Below are 13,752 nucleotides of genomic sequence, written 5' to 3'. Positions count from 1 at the left end.
ATCTACTCGGAACGTAGATCGATCCTGTGCCATTTAATTCTGCTAAATTAAATATTTTCTATACTCAAAAAATTATCAAACATTGTTACTCACAACCAATTTCCAACATTTCTCTAATATTTCCTCTATGCAACAATCACCACAAGAGAAGAAGTTCTATTTGATGTTTGAAGGTGTATACGTACATACTAGGGCCTATTCTAGGTGGGAGTGTGCTCCTTTCATGCTCGATTATAGTGCATGTGTTTATAAGTTTTTTGATGATTTGTATATGATCACAATCTTCACTTGGGATTTTCGATATTTTAATTTTTATTTTTCAATTTAGAATATTGTGATTTTTTTAAATGATTAATAATAATTTTTCATTTTTTCATGTGATAACTTGATCTCGATCCTTCTAATTAATCCAATGGTTGAAGGAAAATCGTCTTACCAATGTAATTGCATTTCATTGTCAACTAATATTGTTATTTAGTTAATTAATTTTTAATTATTAACTAGCTAGGGTCTGGAATCCAATTCTGTTTTATAATTAGTGTATTTATTTTTCTGCGTTTCTTAGCTTAAAATGATTATTTGGATTGCTTATCCTAAAATTAGAATATATAATTTTTCAAAATAAATATTAATTTGAATTTATTATATAATAGTAATAAAATATTATTTTACAATAATATTATTAAAATTTTAAAAAGTATCTTTTTATAAATTTTGAGCTCAAAAATTGTTTTTAAAAGTCAAGAATCGTCTCAAGGGGACATTGAAGTAATGCAAATTTCGATTTAAAAGCAATGAAATCTAGGATATAAACTACCTATTCTACAAAATAATAAAAAGGGTGAGAGTAAAGATTCACCCAACCACACACGTCTTCAATAATTTCAATCATTCAAATGAACAGTAACACTATTTTATACACAAAATATGAAATAATCATGACAACATTAGCAAGCTAGATGTTGCTATCGGTCTATTACATACTTTCTCAGTCCTGGAACATGAATTTCTTGAAAATATTTTTTCCAGTTAATATTCTTGACATCCACATCAAAATTAAATTGCTCCTCTTTTGACATTTCTTCAGTTAATTTTTGAACATTACCTGTATGGTACCTATACAATAAAAGTTAATTATTACATTTTTGCTTAATAACTTATGTCCCTTAGAAAAAATAACATACTTGATAATCCTCAAACGTGTCAACTTAAAAGGTTAATTAGGACCCTTCAAGTTCACGAAACTAGTTATCACGCACACCAACACATGCTACACATCCAATGTGAGAAGAGATATGTAATAGTATACAAATTCACATTTGATTAATGTAAAATTCGTAATCGTAGCACTTATTATATATAGTAATTGTACATAATTTATAAAATATTTGTATTTTCGAGGTCATGTGTTTAAATACAATAAGTAGGTGTTTAGATTAAATGATAAGGTATGATTAATAAAATAATTCAATTTAATCAAGTGTCTGGTTTCAATGATTCAGCCTATGAAAGATAATCGGCTTGCACCCTAATAATTAATCATGCAACTGAATGATTATTTATAACCCAAAATTAAATTGATTATTTAATCATCCTTCGAATCTATCAATTTTACCTATCCTATCCGCCAAATCAAATGCGCCCTAAGGATGCAATTACAACACAACAAAAGTGCAATTATTTTATACATTAGTGCACTTACTCTATAAAATTACAGCATAACAAATATGCAACTATTTTATACGTTAAGTGGCACTTACTCTATAAAATTACTGCACAATAAAATATAATTATTTTGTACGTTAAGTGCACTTACTCTATAAATCAAGTTTAAAGTTTGTAATGTTTTAAAAAAATAGATTTTTACTATGACTCAACGCTTACTAAAATCAATATGTACTTCTTCAATTCTACAGTGAAATCTTTTATTTTTCTTTTCAATATATTTTGTATAAGTATGACTTATTTTGTCTATAAAGTTAAGGATAGTTTATAAGCAATAATATAGGCGATTGTCGTCTTGATAACACTTATGCTTTCATGTTTTTAAATGTTTATATGATGCCGATTTTATAAGGAATTGAGTGTTTGATGGTTATTTTGTACTTAAATTATTTTATCTTATGAAATATGATACTTACTCATACTTTGGTGATTTTTACAGAAATATTGAGTTTGAATTTGGATGAATGGTCTTAATGAAAGTTGTAAATCATCGCGATAGGAGTTTCGTAGGTGCAAATGGATCACAAATCGGAGTTCGGTCGAGAGAGATATAGCCGAAACAAGAAAGTCGCGCGCAGTAGTGAATAGTATCAATTTTCGATTTTTTGGGAATTTTGGTGATTTTCGGATTTTATCAGTATTTTCGAGTTCTGTACTGTATTTATCCCATGTGCCTATATATAAATCATTTTCCTGATCTATTAGACACCTCTTTTTCACCTTTTTTCATATATTTTAGTTTTAGACTTAGGATTTTAATGTTTTCATAGATTAGATTTCTTTTCCTGCAAGATTGAAGACTTCAACATTCAAGATGTTATTCAGATTTCTTTCCGATTTTATCAATTTTATTTATTTTTATTGCTTTCTTATTTATTATGTCTTTGATTTATTTCCTAATGTCTATATAGCTAGTTTCTTTATCTGATTTTAGGGTTTGTAAATAGTTGATTAGATTTATGTGATTGATTTATTGATATCTTTTGTCTTCTAGTTTATTATTCATAATTCATGGTGCTTGATTTCTTGTGGATTATCTGGCCAATAATTTGCATGTGTAGCTATTCGGTTTGAGACCTAGCGGAAATAACTGTTTAGCGGATTCGGGAGTGTATGATATGATTTTAACTTTGAGACCTAACGGAGATAAGTGGATCATAGGGAGCTATTCCTAGGAGCTTTTGGGAGTTAGTAGATTTTCTTGAGATCTAACGGAGATAGATAATTTACTAATCTAGTATCATTGCTGCTCTAGCGAGAGTAATTAATTAAATGAGTGATCCTTCATTATAGCTGGATTAAACTGGTAAATAAGATTAATAGATTGATTGTTGAATTTGGTTAATGAATTTACTTACCTAGGATCAGTCGTTTTATCATTTGATTTTATACTTGAATTTTTATTTGTTTTGTTCAAAGATTAGTTTTATTAAACCTTTCATCTATTTGCTTTGCCTGAATATTGCTAGAGTTTTCTTTACGATTATTTAGAGTAATTCGTTCATCAGTCCTCGTGAATACGATACTCTGCTTACTGTTTTTGTGCTACAATTACACTGTTCTAGTTGCGGTTTTGTCGCTAATAAAATAGTGATCAGTAATATGTTTTAAATCCTAAATAAAAGGAAATCAATATATTTGAAAAACACAATATTGGTAAAGCTAAAGATACCTTGGTTTGAGGAATCCGGCGAATTCATACATCTTACAGAGTTGTTCAACATATGTAGCTTTGGCATTGCACTGTCGCACCATTTTTCTATCTACATTTGCACCATAATGTCGCATAATTTCCCCTCTTAAACATTTGGAGAATTCCTCAAAATCGTCGAAAAATTTGACTCTTGATATATTTGCTCCTTCAATTAAAGGTGCCTCTTTAAAGTATTCATATAGATATTCGAAAGCATCGAACCATGTTACGGGATTTTGAAGACTAGATGCAACATGGTAGATAGTGGGTTGTGCCGCTGTCACGTGTGTATTCCCATGCTTTGCAATAACTGCAATCGTTATGTTTGCTACCAAATCTACCGGTATCTGTCAATAGCATATGATTATATATACATACAAATAAATATCGATTCTAATACAACAAAAATAAAAAAATAAAAACTTCCATTTAAAATGGGTGAATTTGTGCATGGCGAACTATCATCCTTCCAACGAGCTAATTGTTAAAACATAACCGTAATTTTCAGTGTTTTTCAAAAGAGGACTGTGTGTTATACGGAATTTGAAAATAAGGACTATATATATATATGTTATAGAATTTGAAAATGATGACTATAGCTTCCATTTTTAATATTTACACTCCTATGTAACACATCAAAATAAGGATTATAGCTTCCATCACGACATGAAATAGGAGTGTAAATCTAAAAAATGGAAGCTATATATAGTCCTCATTTTCTAATTATGTAACATATAATCGTCATTTAAAACAAAAAAACACTTAAAGTTACGGTCCTATTTTAACAATTAGCTCTCCTTCCAACCCTATAGGATTAATTTACACAATTTGTAGTCGTGAATGATAAGAAATTAAACAATAGTATGATCTCTACTTACAATATCCAAAGGGACATGAGGATTTGCAAAATAAGCTGGGATCATTCCTTTTCCATAAGAAACGACCACTGGATCAAATACCCTAAAATCATACAATCCAAAGCGCAAAAAATAAATAAATGGGAAAATAAATAAACAATATTTTATCAAAACATATTTTACAAGATAAATTTGATTTGATTAGTATAATATATATATATATACCTCATTCCTTGTATCCAACCAGGGAGAGGTTGGTTGTGGCAGCTCTCGATAATAGCTGGTCGAATTATAAGGAGAGGAACATCTCCTCTAATTTCATTCACAACCATTTCACCCATAGCCTTACTTAGTTGATATGTAGTACTCCATCCCAACATTTCAGCTCTATTACCATAATATTATTTGAAATTATTAAAAAGCTCAAAAATTGAGATAAGTGAAATTAAAGGTCAGAACTGGATATATTTATATTATACCTGTGTTGGCCAAGCTTTTTGAAGAAATTGGTGGCATCAATGGTGTTTGTGGATGATTTGAGAAGCAAGCTGATCTCATCAGCTACATCAAGTTTACCATCTTCTCCTCCCATCATCAATGGCTTTTCCAATATTACACCTTCTCTTCTCTCAGTAACATATGCTACAAAATATACCCAACATATATATATCATGCTTGTATATTTACCTTATTTATTAATTCCAATACCACCTATCGACATTAAATTTTACGTATACATTTTCACACATACGCACACACGATGTAACACATAAACAATCGCATTCAACTAATGTGGATGTTTATATGTATGTGTTACATTAATTTATTTATTTTGATATATATATATATATAGGGGAGGGCTACAGTGAAAACACTTCTTAAAATATACATATAAACGTTTTTTAATGTACGAATTTTATCCAACAGAGTTACGAATTCATCCAACATGGTTACGAATTGTGAAAAATAAATTTTTGCTACCTTTGGGATTCGAACCCCAGGACCACGATTTCATCCAACAAGGTTACGAATCAACCGTAGATCTTGATGATCTAAGGGCTAAAAATTGTTTATATTTTATATTTTAATAAGTGTTTTTATTTTAGTCATCCCCTATATATATATATATATATATATATATATATATATGGAGAGGTTCAAGAAAGAACCATAAATAAAAGAAGACCGGGGAACCATTTTCAGCCATTCGATCATCAAGATCTACGGTGGATGCATCATCTTGTTGGATGAATGCAGATCCTGGGTTCGAATCCTGAAGGGAGCATTTTTTTTAAATTTTTTTAGTGCATTAATTTTAACAGCGAATGCATTAATTTTTACAGTGGATGCATTAGATTTGATAGTTCTCCCGTTCTCACAAATAATGTAGTTCTCTCTAGAACCACACCCTATATATATATATATATATATATATAGGAATTGGTTCAATTGAGATTTATATATATTTTGAGATTTTGAGATAAATGAACATATAAGTACATTTTGATGAACTTATCAATTAATTTGTATGAACGCGCGTTGGTCTAGGGTTCAAACCCTACAAGTGGCGTATTTTTTAAATAAATTAAATAGATTCATATGTTCATCAGTTATATTGGTTATGTTCAAAGAATTTATTGATATGTTCATTTATCTCAAAATCTCAAAATATTTAAAATCTCAATATAAGCTAACCCTATATATATATATATATATAAGGTTAGGGAGAGGTTCAAATAAGAACCACTAAATAAAATTAGAACAGAGAACCATTTTAAGTCATTCGATCATCAAGATCTACGGTGGATGAATGCAGGTCCTGGGTTCGAATCCTGAAGGGAGCAAAAAATTTATTATTTTCGGATGCATTAAATTTAATAGCGAATGCATTAATTTATATAGTAGATGCATTGATTTTAATGGTTCTTATGTTCTCACGATAAGTGTGGTTCTCACTATAACCGCACCCTATAAGGTTAAATTATATTGAGAAGTATTATTTTTAGGAGAAATGAGAATATCGAATAGGCTGCTTGTAATGCACGAATAGCGTATTCAGTTAATATGATGAAATTTTCGCCTCCTTCAAGATTCAAACTCATGTTCGAACGACTATTCGTACATTACAAACAGCTTATTCGTAGATTTATATTGGCTTATTTGTTAATTTCATATTATATGATAAATTTGACTAAATTAATATCAGTGATAGGTTGACGTTGCAAATTTATTCTCATTTCTCACCATATTTGGCCATTCTCACCGGACCCTGACTCTATATATAGAGAGAGGGGTTCAAGTAAGAACCATTAAATAAAATAAGAACGGAGAAACCATTTTCAATCATTTCCTTCCATCATCATCTACGGTGGATCTTGTTGGATGAATGCATTATCTGGATTCGAATTTTAGAAGGAGCGAAAATTTTATTCTTCTTCTAGTGCATTAATTTTAACAGTGGGTGTATATTAAAGTTTTACAATGGATGCTTTAATTTTATCAGCGGAATGTCTGAATTTTAATTTGTGTTAAGAAAACGTTTGAATTCACTCTGTATATGTCTAAATTTCAAAAATTAAAATTTTCGATTCCTGTGGGATTTGAACCCATTACCTTGAATTTCATCCAACAAAGTAATGAATCAATCGTAAGTCTTGATATGGTATAAAAATCATCAAAAATAAATTTAAAACGAAGAAGTTGTGAAAATTTATAAATTTAAAATATTTTATTTTCTCTCTCTTCATTATTTTTACAATTTTTTATTTATATTTGTGTATGAAAATATTTATTTACTTATTGAAACATATTTTATTTTTATTTATATTTTGATTATATTTAATATTTAGCATGAATGGACGTACAAGTATGTTGAAAAATGAGAATGAATCTGGAACGTCAGATATACAAATCACGTGGCAGATATTTATTCAAATTTATCGTGTGAAATAAAAATAATGAGTAAACTAATATAAATCTATAAATAAGTTGCTTGTAATGCATGAATAGTCATTGAAATAAGGGTTCAAATTAGAGTGGGCAGAAAGTTCACCATATTAACTGAATATGTGTTTATTCCTTAATTTATATTGACTTTTTTGTCATTCTCATTTCTCACGTAACCACTACCTGTAGATACATGTGCGAAGAGTTGGAGTTTGTTGCATGTCTTGGCAAACCTCATCACACGTTGAGGCGCAATCACATTGGTATCAACTAGCAAGTCATACCTATTCACATATATAACATACATGAAGTATTAAGTATATACATATATTGATATGTATCATAAACGTTTTGTAGTGTTGGATTAATTAACAAGTATATTGAGGTTAAAGTGGAAGCTAATTAATTACCTCTCATTAAAGGTTGTGCAAGCAGCAGAGTGGATTATAACATTTACATCTTTTCTAATTGCTTCAATACTTTCATAATCCATTCCCAGCTTTGGTTCACAGATATCTCCCACCACAGCTATTACTTTCGCCTTTACAAAAGCTCCAAAAGATTTCCCATATTTTTCTTTCAAACACGCCAACAATTCCGAGTTTAATATCTACACAAAGCATTAATTCATCTGCGGTTAAAGAGGAATAAAAAATACAAATTATTAAAGATCGAAGAAACACATTTGGCTATTTCTCAAGCTGAAAATATTTCTTCAAATGTTTATCTATCAAATGCAGTATAATTTTGTACCTCGCAGTTTAATCTATCAAATGCAGCTTCCTTGTCTTTCGCATTTATTAGCAAGTAGATTTTTCCCACCGAGGTTGATCTTAATAGCTTTTCCACAACAACTGCAAAGCAAAAAATTAATATTGCAAGAGAAATTATCAAAACTGAAATACTTTAAATGAAGCAACAGAAAGAATTAGCAACTGATCATGAGATCTATATTTCAAAAGTTACATAAATGATTATAGGAAGTGAATCGTGTAAAAACATTACTATTTTATTATAGAAACTAGGAAACAATCTGAACCATTAATGGTATATATATATTTCAATATATATTGACCTTTCATGCAGAATAAAAAAGTATAATTGCAATATATAAAAAACATTAAATTGTATATATAAAGAAGCGCATAGTTTCGATTTTCTACGGAAAAACTGTTTTTCAACGAAAGCATGCAAGTTAAATACAAAGGTTCCTTATTAATAAGTAGAAAAGTATATTCTCTTCGTCCCCAATTTCATGCCTATTTTGCCATTTTAATTTGTCTCCCAATTTATGCTCCTTTATATTTTTAATAAAATTACTCTACACAATCTCATAAAAGGTGGGATCCTAGCTTACTCCACTTTAATCCCTTTAACATTCTCATAAAAGTGTGACTCGTATTCCATCCCCAACATTTCATTAAAATCAATGTAATTTTCAAAAGGGCATGAAATTGAGAGACAGATGAAGATGAAGTGTAATATATATATTAATATAGTAATACCTTTTCCAAGGAGACCAGTTGCTCCAGTAACAAAAATGTTCTTCCCTTGAAAAAATTCAAGGATACCTATTCCTGCATGTCCATCTTGAGGATCAAGCGCCGCCGCTGCCGCTTTGAGCTGCGACGCCGGTGGGTGGCAGCAAGAAGTGAAGAGGGAATGTGTTTGCTCATTTTTGCTACTAAAAGCATTGATTTTAGGATGATTGGCAGCAAATTGCAGGTTTGTTTTGGTACAATATTTCCCAGCAGAAAAACGTTTGATTGGTGGATAGAAGAATGAGGTAGGAGCTGCACTCACCAACATTATGTTTAATTAGCTTTAATTAAACTCTCAAAACCAAGAGTATTATGGAGCTACTTGTAAGCAAGATTTTGGCGTAACTTAATTATGTCTAACTTAATAATCTTGCTTAACTTAATTATGTCTAACTTAATTGTTATAGGGGTACGTAATAGTGTTTAACAGTTTTATACTATATCACATGTTACATGCATCTGCTAGCTAGGTGGAAGATTTAAGTATTTAACAGTTTTTTTAAAATTAAACTTAATTGTTATAGGGGTAATAGTGTTTAAAAACTTCCAAATACACGAACTTTCATTTATTTTATTCACACACAACGATCATTTCGCCGAATTTAATGAATGTTGTGGTGGAAGTTGAAATTGTTTGTGTGGCTTCAAAGGAAATTTAATTTCCTAAACAATGTAGTTGGATTAGTATTAAATTGTTGTCGTTTCATCATAAAATAAGTCTCAAATATTTAGATTGTCATTTATAGGCATTACGTTTTGCAATTTATGGTTCAGAGAGTTGTGAGTTCGGAATGCATGATTGTGGGTTCACTATTCAGGTCGATTTAGGGGTTCGAGATGTAAAGTTCACACGATTTGGGCTTCAAATTATGGGTTCTCGATTAAGTTTTGAGCATTAAAAATGTTTGTCATGCGAAAACAATTTTTTTTTGAAAACTAGTGTATTTTAAGATTACGTTTATATTTTATATGCAAAATCAGAAATATCTGAAAGTTTGTGTAGTTAAGCACTATTGCCATTTGTTATATATATATATACTCCGTCCGCATCAAAATAAAAGATATTTTAGGCTTTTGATTTTGTTTCATGATATAAAATTTTATCTTCAGCCAAGATTAATTATCCCTCTTTCCAACTAAATTTTTCACTTTCCAACTATCTCATTAAGACACAAATTACTATAATTAGTATTATAAAATTTGTTTAAATTTATCAAGTATGGAGTAGATGAAGAGATAAATTAAGTATATAGAGAGTTTAAAAATAGAACGAGTTTTTAAATTTAGTGGCAATTAACTCCATTCGTCGCTCATATTTGTGCATAAAATCTTTCGATACGGGTTTTAATAAAAGTAATTGAAAAAATTAAGTGTATCGATAATAAATCAAATGTGTTAATAGAGGAGAAATTATCTCACATTAAGAATATTAATATTAGAGATATGATTCTGTATTAAGAAAAAAAAACTAAATTATGTATCTGATGGTGTCTAAAATGAAAAGATATATATTTGAGGGACGTGTTAAAAAAGAAATAAATGAAGGGACATCAAAAGTACTAGTATAATTTTAAGGGGTTTTTGCAAATAAAATCACGAACAATTTTAAATTTGCAATTTTAACGTGACTTTTGAAGTGTGACGAATTAAATCATAACCTTTTCAATTTTTGCAATTTCGTCCCCTCAATTTTTTCCGGCCACCGGAGTGATGAGTTGGAGCTTATGTGGATTATTTTTTTTCCACGTAATTAATTTCTAACTAAGATTAAACTGTTGACTAAGATTAAAACAAAATCAGGCGATTGTTCAGCTTTTTATCAGTCTTCGGGTGCGCTCGGGATTGAGGCTGGTTCGGGTTTGTCCTGTTGGTTGCTCCGCGATGGAGGATCTCCCCCCTTCATCGGCGGGGAATTTCTTCGGACAACGAGCTTTGGTCGGTGATGCGTTGGATCGGGCTCTTTTCTGAGCATAACCTTATTGGATGTGTCTATCTGGTCATCTTCGTTTCTTGCTTTAGTCTCTTTGAAGTTTCAACTTATTTGGATTGGAATTGGCGTTCTTGGCTGCATTCTTTTTGCTGCTTAGCTGATCGAATTTTTGCTGTTGTGTTCTACCACTCGGGCTTTTCTACAAACAGTTGGTGCGCATGCAGCGTGTTAGAAATGGATATTGGGCTCATTCCTCCCTTAAAAGGCCTTATAAGGGAGAGGGTTGCCTCACCATATAAAGTGGTTCATGCCACTATCTCCAATCCAATGTGGGACACTTCAATACACCCCCCGCACGCGCAGCGTGGACTATCCCAAACGCCATCTGTTGACAACGATATTGGGGGGGCCCATCATTGGATTGGGTTGGCTCTGATACCATGTTAGAAATGGATATTGGGCTCATTCCTCCCTTAGAAGGCCTTATAAGGGAGAGGGTTGCCTCACCATATAAAGTGGCTCATGCCACTATCTCAATCCAATGTGGGACACTTCAATACAGCAGTTTAAGGATTTCTTCTTCGATCATCCCAGGTTTGAGCTGTGCTTCTGCGTGGATTCGGGTTTTGTTCCCTTGTTCGTTTGGCTGTTGGTTTGACACTTGCTATCTCGCTCTTACTGTATGGAGATATTCTATGGTTCTTTCTTCGAACACTTTGTATACGTTGTTTTTAAGTAGGCGTCTGTTTTGTGTTCTCGGGGTGTGGTGGTTTGGGGCGACCGTTCAGCTTTTTATCAATCTTCGGGTGCGCTCGGGATTGAGGCTGGTTCGGGTTTGCCCTGTTGGTTGCTCCGCGATGGAGGATCCTCTCTCTCTTCATCGGCAGGGAATTGTATCGGACAACGAGCTTTGGTCGGTGATGCGTTGGATCCGGCTCTTCTCTGAGCGTATTTTTGAGAATGCCTCTCTTATTGGCAGTGTTTGTCTTCGCTTTAATCAGTTAGAGCATATTTGGAAGCTCTATATGATGGAGACTTTGATCGGGCAGGTGGTGGACGTTCGGGTTGATTGGATTTCTATTGGGTTTTATGCTTCTTTCTTGGATCTTTTGGTTACGTCGTTTATGTTTTCTGGGTGGTCTTGCTTTGCGCGTCTTGGGCGTGCTTTTCTTGTTTTTGTCGTTGTTTGTCTTTTCTGTGTTTGTGAGCTGGGATTATTTAGGGGTGATGGTAAGGCCGAAACTTCTGAAATAATCCCAACTCCGCTTACGAACGTTGGGTCTTATAGACGAGTACTCTTTTTCCTCTTTAAGGTTTCCCTCGTTGGGTTTTACTTAAAGAGGTTTTAATGAGGCTCGGCCCTTAGTCTGCTCTCTTGTGCTTTCAAGGGTTTTCTAGGTTTTTTCTTTTCCTTTTCTTTTAATAAAATTTCAATTTAATAAGATTAAAACAAAATCAAAACCTAATTCTTTTATTTTACTTCTTTTTCGTCTTTTATAAAAATATATTTGATGTGTATCTTAAGTTAAAGATTATGACAAGATCTTCAATTTGATTTAAAATTCATTAAATATGAATTTGAAATATATAATTTATTATAATTTAAAGTTTTAAAGTGTTTGTTTTTCTCCCTCCTATCTCTTTTACAATATTCTTTATTTTTTTTTCTTTCTCCTTATTTTGTTATTATATTATTTTTATTTGTATCTCTTTCTCCTACAAAATTTATATATCTTCTCTTCTCTTTTGATTAAAAAAACATAATATTTATTTGTTGAATTATTTTATCAAAGCTTACATAAAAATATTAATTAAAAAATATAATGCACAATTATCAACAAAAATCGAGACAATATTATATAAGTATTTATTAATTTTAATTTTAATAAAAAAATAATAATCATTAACAAAAAACTTTCGATAAATTTAATTATTATTATACAATACTCATTGAACTTAATATTATACTCCTACTAATTAAGTTGATAAAATTATTACTATACACTATTTTAAATTAAATACTAATATTTTGTCACGACCGACCCTAATTAAGGATAATTAAGCCGGAGAAATCGTGACTAATGGAGGGAGATTAGAAGCGGGGTAGAAAGGGGATAATCAAACAAGGAAGGATCGCATTTCATCATTTAACAAAAGGGATATTTATAATATAACAGAAGTTTAGTCGTATAGACTCAAATAACTAGTAAGTTCAGATATCTCTGACTTAGCCAAATAAACATAAAACTTCTGAGTACGCAGCGGAATAAGGTTCTGATTACATGTATGAAGACATGTAACCCTAGAGTTCATTAATACATAATAAGACAAAAGAATCCTACTCGTCACTTCATCACCATCGGCAGCTGCTCAACCTGCACATTTAGAAATATATGCAGGGCTTGAGTACAAAAGTACTCAGTGGGCACGTATGCCTAAGTATAAAATACATGTTTCAAAACTGTAAATTGTCATGCCATAATAAGCAGTACAGCAAGGGAGTTTTTCGCTAAAAGGCCCAAGCTTACTAAATTCATTTGTGATTCTTAAAGTTCGACTGCAGTCTAAGTTCTCTTGTAATCTATCATATCTGGAACTTTGTGCCGGAGAGGTGGCCACCTCTCACGGACACTTGACCGGCCAACCCGCTAGATGACTCACGGTCACTGGTGTACACTAGCCCTGGCAGGATAGCTATCAACTGCTCAAGACCCGAATTCGATTACATGATAAAAGTCACATCAGATAGATATCATACTGAAATTTAAATATTTTATGGCAAGACAATATTTGAAATAACTTCAATTAATTTAATCATGAAATAACTTGCTTGAACGTAATATTTAAACTCATTTGATATATATGAAAGTAATGCCCACCTGTTAGAAACTTTCTGTGGCACAGTAGCTCCTTAACTGATTATTAATCTCGTGCTTGACCTTTATTACGAGAATATAAATAAGATACTGCTCGAGTAAAATCCTCAAATAATGAGAATACAGAATTAATGATGCATGATCCTTATGCATGAATTATTATTCTGAAATAATAATCAGGGAA

The 13,752-nt window shown here is 31.4% G+C and overlaps 1 protein-coding gene across 1 annotated transcript; it reads right to left on the bottom strand.

Moving 5' to 3' along the window:
- Positions 1–965: 965 nt before the first annotated feature.
- LOC131010355 (fatty acyl-CoA reductase 2, chloroplastic-like) lies at positions 966–9,030 on the bottom strand. The gene is made up of 9 exons (XM_057937850.1): positions 8,727–9,030; positions 7,975–8,075; positions 7,632–7,831; positions 7,405–7,505; positions 4,755–4,917; positions 4,501–4,662; positions 4,297–4,378; positions 3,398–3,765; positions 966–1,116 (listed from the first exon to the last, which is right to left on the bottom strand). Exons 1-9 carry the CDS (start codon positions 9,028–9,030, stop codon positions 966–968), a joined length of 1,632 nt encoding a protein of 543 aa, XP_057793833.1.
- Positions 9,031–13,752: the final 4,722 nt, after the last annotated feature.

Source organism: Salvia miltiorrhiza, chromosome 1 (genome assembly GCF_028751815.1).
Source record: "Salvia miltiorrhiza cultivar Shanhuang (shh) chromosome 1, IMPLAD_Smil_shh, whole genome shotgun sequence".
Classification (NCBI taxonomy): Eukaryota; Viridiplantae; Streptophyta; class Magnoliopsida; order Lamiales; family Lamiaceae; genus Salvia; species Salvia miltiorrhiza.
This window is presented reverse-complemented; position numbering and strand designations above follow the sequence as displayed.

Bases quoted from the DNA above. Each gene is read 5' to 3' on its own strand.
- LOC131010355 (XM_057937850.1), bottom strand. From the start codon at position 9,030: ATGTTGGTGAGTGCAGCTCCTACCTCATTCTTCTATCCACCAATCAAA. The intron at 8,076-8,726 runs GTATTACTATAT...TTTGCTTTGCAG, and splicing joins AACTGGTCTCCTTGGAAAAG to TTGTTGTGGAAAAGCTATTA. The intron at 1,117-3,397 runs GTATCTTTAGCT...TTTATTGTATAG, and splicing joins GCCGGATTCCTCAAACCAAG to GTACCATACAGGTAATGTTC.